The sequence below is a fragment of the Bos indicus genome, chromosome 6, assembly GCF_029378745.1.
Source record: "Bos indicus isolate NIAB-ARS_2022 breed Sahiwal x Tharparkar chromosome 6, NIAB-ARS_B.indTharparkar_mat_pri_1.0, whole genome shotgun sequence".
Lineage (NCBI taxonomy): Eukaryota > Metazoa > Chordata > Mammalia > Artiodactyla > Bovidae > Bos > Bos indicus.
In genome coordinates, this window is record NC_091765.1 from 89300892 (window position 1) to 89314621 (window position 13730).

The 13730-nt window shown below is 39.9% G+C and overlaps 1 protein-coding gene across 5 annotated transcripts in view; it reads right to left on the reverse strand.

Moving 5' to 3' along the window:
* Positions 1-13730, reverse strand: part of RASSF6 (Ras association domain family member 6) — a 73487-nt gene that overhangs the window by 21258 nt on the left and 38499 nt on the right. For all 5 annotated transcript variants that reach the window (XM_070791574.1, XM_070791579.1, XM_070791578.1 and 2 more), the window contains exons 3-4: positions 8898-8976; positions 4378-4517 (exon numbers count right to left, since the gene is read on the reverse strand). In XM_070791574.1, the coding sequence (XP_070647675.1) occupies positions 4378-4517; positions 8898-8976 (219 nt within the window). The remainder of the gene's footprint in view (positions 1-4377; positions 4518-8897; positions 8977-13730) is intronic.

Consider the following 13730-nt stretch of genomic DNA (forward strand, 5'->3'; position numbering starts at 1 on the left):
TGAACTGTGGTGTTGGAGAAGACTCTTGAGAGTCCCTTGGACTGCAAGGAGATCCAACCAGTCCATCCTAAAGGAGATCAGTCCTGGGTGTTCTTTGGAAGGAATGATGCTGAAGCTGAAACTCCAGTACTTTGGCCACCTCATGCGAAGAGTTGACTCATTGGAAAAGACTCTGTTGCTGGGAGGGATTGGGGGCAGGAGGAGAAGGGGATGACAGAGGATGAGATGGCTGGATGGCATCACCGACTCGATGGACATGAGTCTGAGTGAACTCCGGGAGTTGGTGATGGACAGGGAGGCCTGGCGTGCTGCGACTCATGGGGTTGCAAATAGTAGGACACAACTGAGCTACTGAACTGAACTGAACTGGCCTGAAAGGATGGCAATCAGAGTGAGGGTGTCTAGAACTGAATTGAAACAAAGTATAATACTTTAGGGACTTCCCAGGTGGCGCTAGTGGTAAAGAAAGTGAAAGTGAAGTCGCTCAGTCGTGTCTGAGTCTTTGCAACCCCATGGACTGTAGCCTACCAGGCTTGTCTGTCCATGGGATTATCCAGGCAATAGTACTGCAGTGGATTTCCATTCCTGCCTGCAAATGGAAGAAACTTAAGAGACACAGGTTTGATCCCTGGGTCAGGAAGATCCCCTGGAGGAGGGCATGGCAATGCACTCCAGTATTCTTGCCTGGAGAATCCCATGGACAGAGGAGCCTGGTGGGCTATGGTCCATAGGGTCACAAAGAGTTGGACACAACTGAGTGACTTAGCACTCATGCACACATAATACTTTAGGTGGGACTGCATCCCACTAGGGAACAAGAGGTCAAGGAACAGTTATTCCAAATTGTGCTGCACATTCTGGCTAACTGTTCAGCTGGTTCCCACAAAGACTTCTTGGATAATTAATCACAATTGAATCAATTGAATCTAATCTTGCTCTTTTGTGGGACAGGAGTGGGGTCATTTTCTGACAATTTTTACTCACCAGAAAAATATGATATCCTGCAAATATGCACTTCAAATATTCTCCCAGTAAGTCTCATTACTGTGGTAAAGAGCAAGCAAAGTTTTCAAGGGTGGTCTTTCTCAACTTGAAACAAAAAGAGATAGATTTTTTTTTTTCTGGTCATGCCACACAGCATATGGGATCTTAGTTCCCCAGCCAGGGATTGAACCATGCCCCCTGCATTGGAAGCTCAGAGTCTTAACCACCAGACTTCCAGGGAAGTCCCTAAAGGAGATAATTTATCTTTGGTTCACAGCATTATTCTGATAAATAACAAAAAAGGCAAATGGATTTTATGGAAGGCAACTCATGAGAATACTAATTTATAATCTTCCATAGAATATTGAAAGGCATTAATATACCTTGTCTACTTGGGCTCTTGAAACTCATTCTCAAGTTCAGGGTTTCTAGGAATAAGTGTTTTGAATTTTAATTTGGAAAATTAAAAAAATATATCTTGGGATACACATTCAAAATCATGATAGCTTAATGTGATAATTTAGGTAGCTTACTGCATTTCCTTGACATCTCCCCATAATGTCTCATACTAATTAACTTTTCATGATTCAACTAATTAAAACACATCGAACAGAGCTGACTGCTTGGAGAACTTTGCAATGAGTTCTTAGGCAATATGAAGAATGATGGCTAATTTTGCCAAATTCATATCTTGTATAGTTTCCTAAAAGTAGGACCCAGGGTAATTTCTACTTTTAAATGATGTTCCTAGTCATTTAGAACCACCAGCCCATTAATCACTTAGTACCTGAAGGTGAAGGATATAGGATTTCATCAGATTGCCTAAGTCTGTGGTTTCCCTTCTGCTGTTTCATAAGTGCTAGACTCTTTGTCCTTTGATAGCTTGGATGGAACACTAATCATAAGTGGTAGATGGAGAGAAAGCTCACACAGCAGAGCAGAAGTATTTAACCACCAGGATTCTGAGGGTTTTATTCAATACTATATTTTGAGTCCCGTCTTTGTGCTGGCTTACTGCTGAGCATGGGGCTAAAGATGAGTAAGGCATGCTCCTTACCCATGAGGAGCTCATAGACTAGAGGGGGAGGCAGGTATATGAAAATTCAATTAACAGTGTGCTCTGAAAGTGACATAGAAAAGTTGTCAGTGCACCTACTACAGATCGAAGGGTCAGAAAAGGCTTTCTGGAGAAAATGTTACCGACCTGAATCTTAAAAGACTGGTGGAAGAGTCTAGCAAGTGGATATTGAGAAGCAGGTAGGCTTCTAGGCAGAGTCAGGGAAGTAAGAGACTACATGACATGTGTAGGCAATTACCAAATGTTCAGAATTATGATAACATTTGAGAAAGGCTGGCAAGGTGCAACTTGTGGGACTTCTGTGTTTCTCCAAGGGAAAAGTAGGGCTTCCCTGAAGGTGATATGGTATCACCTTGGTTATGGCCAAAGGTCAGATTGAGGAAAAGGTCCTGGCTGCTCTCTCTCCATCCTCTGTCCTGCTGGAACTCCCAGCTCATCTAGTTATGCATGGAAAGGTGGATGAAGAGAAGGATTGATAGCTCCATGAATATATAAAAGAAAGATGCATTAGAAAGCCAATGATTGAAAATGAAGGTAAAAAGGGAGGGAGGGAAGAAGAAAACAAGATTTATATGTGTGTTAGTTGGTCAGTTGTATCCAACTCTTTGTGACCCCAAAGACTGTAGCCTGCCAGGCTCCTTTGACATGATATTCTCCAGGCAAGAATACTGGAGTGGGTTGCCATTCCCTTCGCCAGGAGATCTTCCCAACACAGGGATAGAACTTGAGTCCCCTGTATTGCAGGCAAATTCTTTACTGTCTGAGCTACCAGGGAAGTCTAAACATTGTAAAGGATAATGAAAATATCTATCAACTCTACTTATGTCTTCAAGGTACAGTTGAGAGAGTCATTTCCTAGGCAGGTTGATAAGAAGTCTAGGGGTCCCCAAGGAGAGAGGGGTCTAGAATTCTCAAGGAGGAAAAAAGGACAAACTTTTTTATCCCTCTACATTCTTTAGGATTATGTATCCTGCCTGAGGACAGTCTCTGGATTAAACCTTCTGGCTAATCCTGTTATCTTAAAATGTAAATTATGGGAGTAGGTCTGGTGAGGTCTTTACAACCTCCAGACATTCTTCTGATTCATTGAAGAGTATATAACTCCATTGCTAACACTAGCAAGCGGGTACTCTTTCTACCCCCTTCTGATGTCTATGTCAGAAGCTTTCTCTATCTCCTTTATACTTTAATAAAACTTTATTACACAAAAGCTCTGAGTGATCAAGCCTCGTCTCTGGCCCCGGATTGAATTCTTCTCCTCCGGAGGCCAAGGATCCCGGCGTCTTCCCGTGATTCAGCACAACCTTTCACAGTCACATAAACCTGCACAGGGAGCTGTTTTGTGCATGTATTGTACTTCATCTGTACTTTGTCCTGATCCTGTTTAACGGGACGCAGCAATCAGATGGAACATAAGTCTCCTTTCCAGAAAGCAGGAAAAGCCCTTTGTTCCATGAAAAGGGGAAATTTAAATTTCATCCTTCTTTTTGCTGATAAGCACAGGGCTAATGAATTACTTTGCCAACAAAGGTCCCTCTAGTCAAGGCCATGGTTTTTCCAGTGGTCATGTATGGATGTGAAAGTTGGACTGTGAAGAAAGCTGAGTGCCGAAGAATTGATGCTTTTGAACTGTGGTGCTGGAGAAGACTCTTGAGAGTCCCTTGGACTGCAAGGAGATCCAACCAGTCCATCCTAAAGGAGATCAGTCGTGGGTGTTCATTGGAAGGACTGATGCTAAAGCTGAAACTCCAGTACTTTGGCCACCTCATTTGAAGAGTTGACTCATTGGAAAAGACTCTGATGCTGGGAGGGATTGGGGGCAGGAGGAGAAGGGGATGACAGAGGATGAGATGGCTGGATGGCATCACTGACTCGATGGACGTGAGTTTGAGTGAACTCCGGGAGTTGGTGATGGACAGGGAGGCCTGGTGTGCTGCGATTCATGAGTCAGACATGACTGAGTGACTGAACTGAACTGAACTGAACTGAATGAAATCTTGCCTCTATCTCTTATCTATTCTAGTGAAAGAATGAAGGCTCCCAGAAGAGAAGGACTACAGCAGAGAGGTCAAGGGCACAGACTCTGGTGCCCACAGACTTGAGGTCTAGTCCAGCTCTGCTGGATGGTAACTGGGTATCTTGCACAAACTACCTAACCTCTCAGAGTCCTGGTTTCTGAACACCTATGTTCTAGAGTTGCTGGGGGATTAAATGAGATTGGATATAAGCTTCAGAGCTTTCATCTTCAAGAGTGTGCACAAGAAAGATAATTATGATCATTTTCTAAGGAAGTAAAACCATAAAAGCTAGCTCACCTTTTGGAAAAAGCTTCCGGTGACTCCAGCACACTGAAAGAAGGGATTTGTTTCTCATCTTGTATTTTCAGTTGGATAGGCCGTTTTACTCCCCAGAAAATGTCCAACGTTCCTTCAACAATTAGCTTACCATCTTCAGTCTAGGGAAGAAGCCAACCACCTCAAACATTGCTTTTGTATTATTTATAGAAGGTAAATGTTTTAACTGAAGTTGTAGAAATTAAGTCTGTAAGACATCCTGACAGCTAAAAAAAAATTCCCAGGTAGGATTATTTGGCTTTTAAATTTATCTACAGAACAATCATATTTCTGAAACATTCTTTTATTTTTAAAAACAGTGACAACCAGCAAAGTCATAATGGTGACGCCATGCCCACCAGAGGGCACAGTATGCTAAAATGTATTCTGAACTCTTGATTCTTCAATTAAGTGGAAGTTTAATTCTCTAATTCTGTTTAACTTAAAATTAAAGCAATATTAAAGCTGTACTGTGGTAGAAATCTAAATAGCATTGATCAGTTTAGTGGTTGTTTTCTCATTTCTGAAGATGAAAAATTTAACTCACACACTTATTATACAGAAAAAGTGAAATAATATATGTAAAAAGGTGTAAAATGCTTGACATGATATTTTTGAAAAAATCAATAGCACTTAATCTCTTTTAAGTTGGAAATATAATAAAAGAAGGAAATTCCACACAAACAAAGAAAAACTAGTAAACAGGATTGAACACTTACTCATTCTCTGAGTGTAAATATTAATATCTAAGCACATTCACAAAGAATGTATTTTCTAATTCATTTCTCTCTTGTATATGCAAAAGTCTCTTATTAAAGTAGAGTTACATTATTATAATAAATTTGAAAAATAGAAACATATTTCATCTATTCAGTAACCACTATAATATCCAATAGCTACTTGTTATTATGAAAAATCAATTACTAGAAAACATAAATGACTCAATTCCTATTTGAATGTGTAATGAAGACTCCAGACTGTAGAATCAGATAGCCCTGTATTTGAACTGTGGCTGTGCTACTTCCTAGCTATATGATTTTGGACAAAAGGTCAAACACCTTTAAACCTGGGCTGTTTCTTCTGAAGAATTAAATCATAACAGTCCCTGAATTATAGGAGCTGATATTTAAAGTGCTCAGTAAATGTTGTTGCTTATTATTTCTTTGGCTGATAAACCTACTTTGGAGTCACTCCTGAAACAAAGTTTTGCTCTTTTTCCCACTTTTGAGTCCACATTTCAGATCATTGTGAGGTCAGGCACTTATCAGTTCTTATTATGCTATATGCTGTGCTTAGTCGCTCAGTTATGTCTGACTCCTTGCAACTCCATGGACTGCAGCCCACCAGGCTTCTCTGTCCGTGGGGATTCTCCAGGCAAGAAGACTGGAGTGGGTTGTAATGCCCTCCTCCAAGGGAATGAACCAGGGATCAAACTCAGGTCTTCCCGCATTGCAGGTGGATTCTTTACCTCTGAGCCACCAGGGAAGCCCCAGTTCTTAATAACCAAACACAATTTGCTCTCTGAAATGGCAGTACATGATGCAAGGCCTACATGTGAGTTATTGATGTATGACATCTTTCCTTGGCCTAATTATACTTCCATGAATCCCTTATATCAAAAACTCATAGAATAACTGATCTTCTCAGGTTATCTAATTTTTGCTTTCAAGAAGAAATACTCCAACTATAATCAGACAATGAGGTTTTCTCATATAAGGAATATGAGAATATTTTTTAATTTCAGAAAACATCTCTTTTTAAATTAACTACATAAATTATCCCTGAAGGTTTGGTTGCACGTCTGTAGTCTCATTGCCTCAATTGTTAGGCCTTTTCTCATGTAGATCTACACCGATATCCTTGGTGACCTCAATGATCTTTACATGCCATCTCTAAACTGGTAGCTCCCAATTTAGATCTCCAGCCCAAACCTTAACCTCTCCCCTAAGCTTCAGCTTTCAAACTTGATGTCAAATTTAATATGATCCTAGTTAACTCTTGAAATTTCTCTCTAAACATTTTCCTTTCCCAGCCTTCCCCATCTTGTTAAATATCACTCCCATTCTTCCAGTTGCTCAGATCAACATTGTTACAGTCACCAGTAATCTTTCTTTCATTCTGAACATCTCCAAATCCAATACATTAGCCAATCTGGTTAGCTTGACCTTAAAAATATATCCCCGATATGGCTATGCTCACCATGTGCACTACCACAGATCTGGTCTATGCCATTGTCATTGTTTGGCAGATTATTGCAGTGTCTCTGTGGTCTACCTCATTCTTCTCTTGTCCCTCTATGTATTCCTACTAGCTAGAGAGACCCTTTTAAAATGAATCTTTAGATCATATCTCAACACCTCGGGGGCTTCTCATCTCACTTCAAGCACAAGCTGAAGTCTCCACAGTGATCTACAAGCCCCACCCCCCACCCCCCCATGCTCTAGCGCCCTCTCCTTCTCAGTTCTTTCTCTAGCTTCCTTACTCTCTACCCGTCCATTCTCACGAGGTTCCTGGCACACTGGCTTCCCCGCTGTTCCTCAGTTACACCAGCCAGGACCTTGATTCAGACTGCTGTCTGTATCCAGAATGCATGTCCCATAGACTTCTGCAAGGTTAGCACCCTGATACCTTTCAGTCTTTGGTCAAATGTTCTTCTTTACCCATCCACTTAGATTCCTGAGCCCTCTTCCCTGATTTGCTCTCCTCCACAGCCTATTCACCGTCTAATACACAATTTACTTTTTTGCTTTTTTTCTATCTACTAAAATGTAACGAGCATGAATGCAGGACATTCTCTAGTTTTTTCATTTTTGTCTCTAGCTTTTAGAACAGTGTCTGCTGTGTTGTAAACAATAACTAGTCATTGCATTAATTAATCAGAGATTAAGAAAGCTGATGTTATTCCATGCACTACCCCTTTGAACCGTGTCCATCACTACAACTAAGTCAGAGACTTGGAAAATTCTGGATTCTAATTTTATTGTCAGCAAGTAAAGATGAAAAGATTAAGCAGTCTGATATTCTCACTATATACTTTAATTCATGCAGTTTAAAAAATTATGTAAGACACAAGACTTTATTTTAAAAAATCAAATGACTTTTGTAAATTGAGCACCAATTCACAGAATAGAAAGGACATGCCTCAATTCATATGCTTGTCACATCAAAATTCAAAATTTTCCTAAAGGAAACATGAAAACTATTGAATTACAATCTAAAATAATTTCCTTGAAGTTTTGATCTTTTCCTAAAGTTTATATTTTTACAGTTATGCATTTTACTGATCTAAGATATAGGACAATATTGAAATTATTTTAAATTAGGCCATTTAGAAAACTTGGGCCCATTTCTTTATAAAAGAATTAGCTACTTCCTGCTTCTGTAGAAAATTACATTTGGGAGGGGAATTGAAATGTCTGATCAAACTAAATCATTTAGGCTCACTAGTAAAGGCCAAAGAGGCTTATAAATTTCCTTCTGTCCCAAATGCCAAGGGTAGCATAAAGTCAATGCTGTACCATCACATCTGAAAATCTAAACATAGGTAGACAGTTCTAATGTCCCCTAGGACCAGGAAGTATTGTAAAGATGTGAAGTGAGTCCCATTAGAATACAAGACTGAGTGGGGAGACCTGTAGAGAGTAACGTATTAAAGAAAATCTAAGGTCACTTGATACAGTAGCCTAACCATTGCACCCTTAAAAATGCTTGCTAGATTCAGGGCTTTGGTAAATTATTTGTAAGATAGAGTTCTAATGGAATTGCTGTTCAAAAGATATTCATACTCTGTTTTTAAAGTAGAAAGCAAATATGTCATTAAAGTTACTTTACATGTTTGCCCATTCCAAAAAATACTTAGAAATTTACAGATGTTTCAGGACTAGGATTTTCAGTATAGTCTAAAACTAAAATTATTCCCCTGTTTTCCCCAGACCATTTGTATTATGGACTCCAACTTATCCTGACTTCTCTGTACTTTTACAGAATTTTTTTTTCCCCCCTGTGAATCAATCTTCTTTGGTGGCTCAACTGGTAAAGAATCTGCCTGCAATGCATGAGACCCAGGTTCGATCCTTGGGTCAGGAATATCCTCTGGAGAAGAAAATGGTTTACCCACTCCAGTATTCCTGCCTGGAGAATTCCATGGACAGGGGAGCCTGGTGGGCTACAGTCCATGGGGTCACAAAACAGCATGACTGAATGACTAACACACATACATGTGCCAGAAACCTCCCTGGGTGCTGGCTGGCAATACAGCAGATGCGGCCTACCCTCAGAAAACTTGTAGTTTTGGGGTTTCCCTCGTAGCTCAGCTGGTAAAGAATCCGCCTGCAATGCAGGAGACCCCCAGTTCGATTCCTGGGTCAGGAAGATGCGCTGGAGAAGGATAGATTATCCACTCCAGTATTCTGGCCTGGAGGATTCCATGGACTATAGTCGCAAAGAGTCGGACTGAGCGACTTTCACTTTCAAACTGTATTGCATTTCTTTGACGAGCTTACCTGTCCATATAAAATATGCAGATTTTTCTGGTTCCTATAAAAGAAGTTATAGGTCTTCAGTAAAGAATTAAGTTGTTCCCTGAAAAATAAATTACATTCACTTACACTCAGTCTTAGACTCTTTAATGATAAAAAGCAATAATGATGCTTTCAACTCATAAAGGTATGAGATAGAATGAAATGGTTCAATGGAATCTTTACTATTCTGTCATTTTAATGAAAGTCATTGAAAGCTGAAACCTTCTTAGGACATCACCAAATGTTGAAGGTGTTAATTCATAAATGAATAACCAAAGTAAAACAAACAAAATCTGACCTTTAGATGGTTATTTTCCCTTGATGAAGATATGTATGAATAATTTCCAAGTTGAATTTGATTTTTTAAAAGTTCTTCAAAATTTTCTGTAATGAAGAAATGACTGGCTGCAAAAGTTTGAACTGAATATAAAATCTAAAGCAGTGGTTCTCAACCTGTTTAAGTCACAGTATCCTTTGAAACCCTGATGAAAGCTTTGGCTTCCCTATGTGGGGGAAGAAACCTATATATAGACACATAGTTTTGCACACACAATGTGTGCTAATTTATGTGCTGTTTTGAAAGATTTTCTTGATAAACAAGGAAGGAGTCATTTTCCACATGGTTTAAATATAGATTCTTTTTATCTGACAGTAACAAACTGACATTTAAAAATATTCTTTGTCTATAACTCTAGAGTAAAAGAGAATTCCCTGGCAGTCCAGTGGTTAGGACTCCAGGCTTTCACTGCTGAGGGCCCAGGTTCAATACCTGGTTGGGGAACTAAGATGCCACAAGCCATGTGACTCAGCCAGAAAAAAAAAAAAACCCAATTCTGGAGTATATACACCAATATATTTATAGTAGGTAGGTAGGATAGTATAGTAGGTAGGATTTGAGATGACTTTATTATTATTTTTTTTTCTACTGTCATCTCTGTTGTCAAGGTCTTCCATTTCTTTTCTTTTTTTTAATTTTGAGTTAGTTTTATTTTGACAGCTAGCAACTAAAATAAAAATATTTTCATACAAGAAAACTAAATAACCAAAAGATGGAAAATAACTCCAGACAAAGCAGTGAGGAGAGTATTCTGTAGCAGGAGGCAGCCATAAAGTAGATTTTATTTCACATTTCCTTTTTTGTTTTACAACAATTTAATCAAGTTCATCAACTAGTATATGCCTGACCTTGTGTTACCCGCTTGGGGGGTGGGGGGTCGGGTGAGCACAGCACCAGTTTAGGAGCCGTCGTTGCTCCCAAGCATCTCACCTTTGTGGCAGGTAGGCTCTGGCAGTGGGAACACTGGTTCCTGCCACACCTCCATCCTTATCTGGGCCACTATGGCTCAAGATGCTTGTCTCATTCACCTCCCCCTCTGGCCTCTGTCAGCCTGTTGGTTTAAGCTACCTTCTCTCATCTGGCTTATGGCAGCAATTTCTTAAAAGCCTCCCTGTGTTTGTTGTCTGTTCTCAACAGCAGGAGTAATTTTAATGTAAAGCCAATAGCCTCTCTCCTTTGCTCAGAACTCTTTAATATTTCTCATCATTACAATATAAGTCAATATCCTTCCAACAACTTCAAAGGCCAGCTTTGATCTGTTTCACGTTACACCTTCCACCTCATTTCTGCTTCTCTCTCCTTCACTTACTGCACTCTAGCCGCTGGCCTCCTTGATGTTCCTTGAGTACTCCAGGTACATTCTCACCCCAGAGCCTTTGTACCTGCTGAACTTTTATCCAGAATGACCTCCAGCCTGCTATCACACTGTCCTGCATTCATTTTCTTTAACTATTTCCTCCAAAGTCACCTTCTCAAAGAGTCCTTCCTTATAACCAAATCTGAAAATTTGCCTTCTCCCAACATTCATATCTTGCTTTCCCCTTACTTCTGCCCCTTGGTCACCATCTAACCTTGTATATATTCTACTTATTTACCTAACATTCTATCTCCTCCACTAGACTGTAGCTCCAAGAGAATAAGCCTGTTTTAATATTTTGTTCATGCTGTATTGCATGTGTCTGGAAGAGAGCATGGCAAATAGTAAGAACTCAACAAATACTGGTTGAATGAAATGATCAGAAAAAATATTATTCAGAAAATAAAACTAAACATATCAAAGAGTGAAAAGTTCTTTTATGTCATCAGTTTTAGGGGGGAGATAGCTCATGATAGTAAATTTTCAGGTATAGTAATTGCTAAAATCCCTTTGATATTTAACATCTGTCTCCCTCTCATAAGAATCCTGGCTCCATGAAGGCAGGGATTTTGGTCTGTTTCACTCATTGCTGTCCTCCCAGTGATTAGAGCATAGCCTTGCTCATGGTAGGCTCTTATGAATACTGATTGACAGAATTCATGTATATTGATTTTTATGTTTGAGATCATATAAACATACTTTACTTTGCCAACAAAGGTCCGTCTAGTCAAGGCTATGGTTTTTCCAGTGGTCATGTATGGATGTGAGAGTTGGACTGTGAAGAAAGCTGAGTGCTGAAGAATTGATGCTTTTGAACTGTGTTGTTGGAGAAGACCCTTAAGAGTCCCTTGGACTGCAAGGAGATCCAACCAGTCCATTCTGAAGGAGATCAGTCCTGGGATTTCTTTGGAAGGAATGATGCTAAAGCTGAAACTCCAGTACTTTGGCCACCTCGTGCGAAGAGTTAACTCATTGGAAAAGACTCTGATGCTGGAAGGGATTGGGGGCAGGAGGAGAAAGGGACGACAGAGGATGAGATGGCTGGATGGCATCACCGACTCGATGGACTTGAGTCTGAACTCTGGGAGTTGGTGATGGACAGGGAGGCCTGACGTGCTGCGATTCATGGGGTCACAAAGAGTCGGACACGACTGAGCGACTGAACTGAACTGAACTGAACTGAAACATACTTTCCATTTGACTTTTCTCACTTGTAATTTTTAATGTACCTATTTCCAAGGATCAAGATACTCCACACACATACCACAAAATTTTTCTGCAGAATTACTTTATGCTAGTGTACCATTTCCCAACTGGCTTACTTTAGAATTCTAGTGTTAATGAATATTTCTGTTTTAAACATCACTGAGCACACAAGGGATTTTATTTCATTGAAGCCATTGCTGTGGGATAGTTCCTAAAACCTAACATACTGGTAAAGAGCATGAACACTTTTATAGCTTTCATTATGGTGCCAGGGTCGCATATGGAAATTTCCAGTTCACTTGGGATGCAAATCCTGATATGCTAAGCAGTGAGAATTGTAATACAAGCAAATGAATTTTTACAGAATCTTGTTCCCTCAGCTTCTGTTTCTGATAAAACTGCATGATAAGGAATGGTACATATATCCTTCAAAGTATTTACTTGTTTAACTAGAAAGATTATTGTCTGGGAACAAGCTCTTTGGAAAATGTTTCTATGTCTGGAAAGAACCAGACTAAATCTTTCTCCACAGAAATAAGTGTCCATATGACCCAAGGAGTCAGCAAACTGGTTCCCAGGACACCAGTTTTTGTAAATAAATTTTATTGGAATACAGCCACACTAATTGGTTTGCTAATTGTCTGTAGCTGCTCTCCTTCTATAATTGCAGAGCTGAGTGATTGTGATGCAAACTATATAGTCCACGAAGCCTAAAATACATATTATCTGACCCTTTACTGAGGTATTTGGTCAACCTATAAACTGTGTATAACACGAGGTAACTGAAGACCACAGATACCATACATATTTTCCTCACAACAGGCAGGATCTTCCTGATGCCACAATGGCACTTTGAAGGATTTTGGCAGGCAGAATAAGGGAGGAGTTTGGTAGAATAGTGTTCGGATAAAATTGGGTAGGTTAATGGTGCAGTAAAGTGAGGAATTAGAAAATTCAGAAGTTAGGTGAACAGCTATAGTAACGGTGAATGCATTCCAAATATTAAAACCTCATCACGTTTTTATCCTGGGACCTTACCCGAGGAACTTTTTAAAGATGATTAGCTTATGCATCTGATGAAACAATGGACCTAATATAATACTGGGAATACAATATAGCCTACAACATTCAAATTCAACTTTTTTGGGCAACCAGGCCACAAGGAACTGAAGAAATTATTGTCAAATTAATCATTTTTTATCTGATGAATGGTTCAAATTTTGTCCTCTAAGAGAAGACCTGTCCTAATGGTCATTCATTCATACACTTGCTGTGTGAACACAATAAAGAGGTCTCAGTCATACTCTGAGAATGAGTGAGAGCTTCAAGGAGTTGGTGCTGCCTGTTTTGCGCTTTGGAGGCAAAGGAATAAGCAAGAGTGTGAGGAGCTTACCAGGCAAAGAAAGTATTAGCAGGGACCTTCTAGATATTTCCATAGCTTTTGTGGAGAAAGCTCAAAAAGTTGATTCTGAGAACAGGACATTTAGGATGGGGTATGATGAAGAAGCAGGTAAGAAGCTTGCAAACTTCTAAAAGAAGTTTAGAATTCACTCTGCAGGGAATGGGCAGTTACTGGAGCTTTCACGTAGAGAGAGAGATGATCCTCCTAAGGGCCACTACGGAACTTATGGCAGACAGGGTAGATTAACTAGACTTTTGCTCAGTCATGTCCAGCTTTTTGCAACCCCATGGACTATAGCCTACCAGGCTCCTCTGTGCATGGGATTTCCCAGGCAAGAATACTGGAGTGGGTTGCCATATCCTTCTCCAAGGGATCTTTCTGACCCAGGAATGGAACCCACATCTCCTGTGTCTTCTGCATTATAAGCAGATTCTTTACCCACTGAGCCATCCAGGTTTCAGGGTAAAAAACATGAAGGCAGCACGATGAGTGGAACCACTGCAATGGCACTGG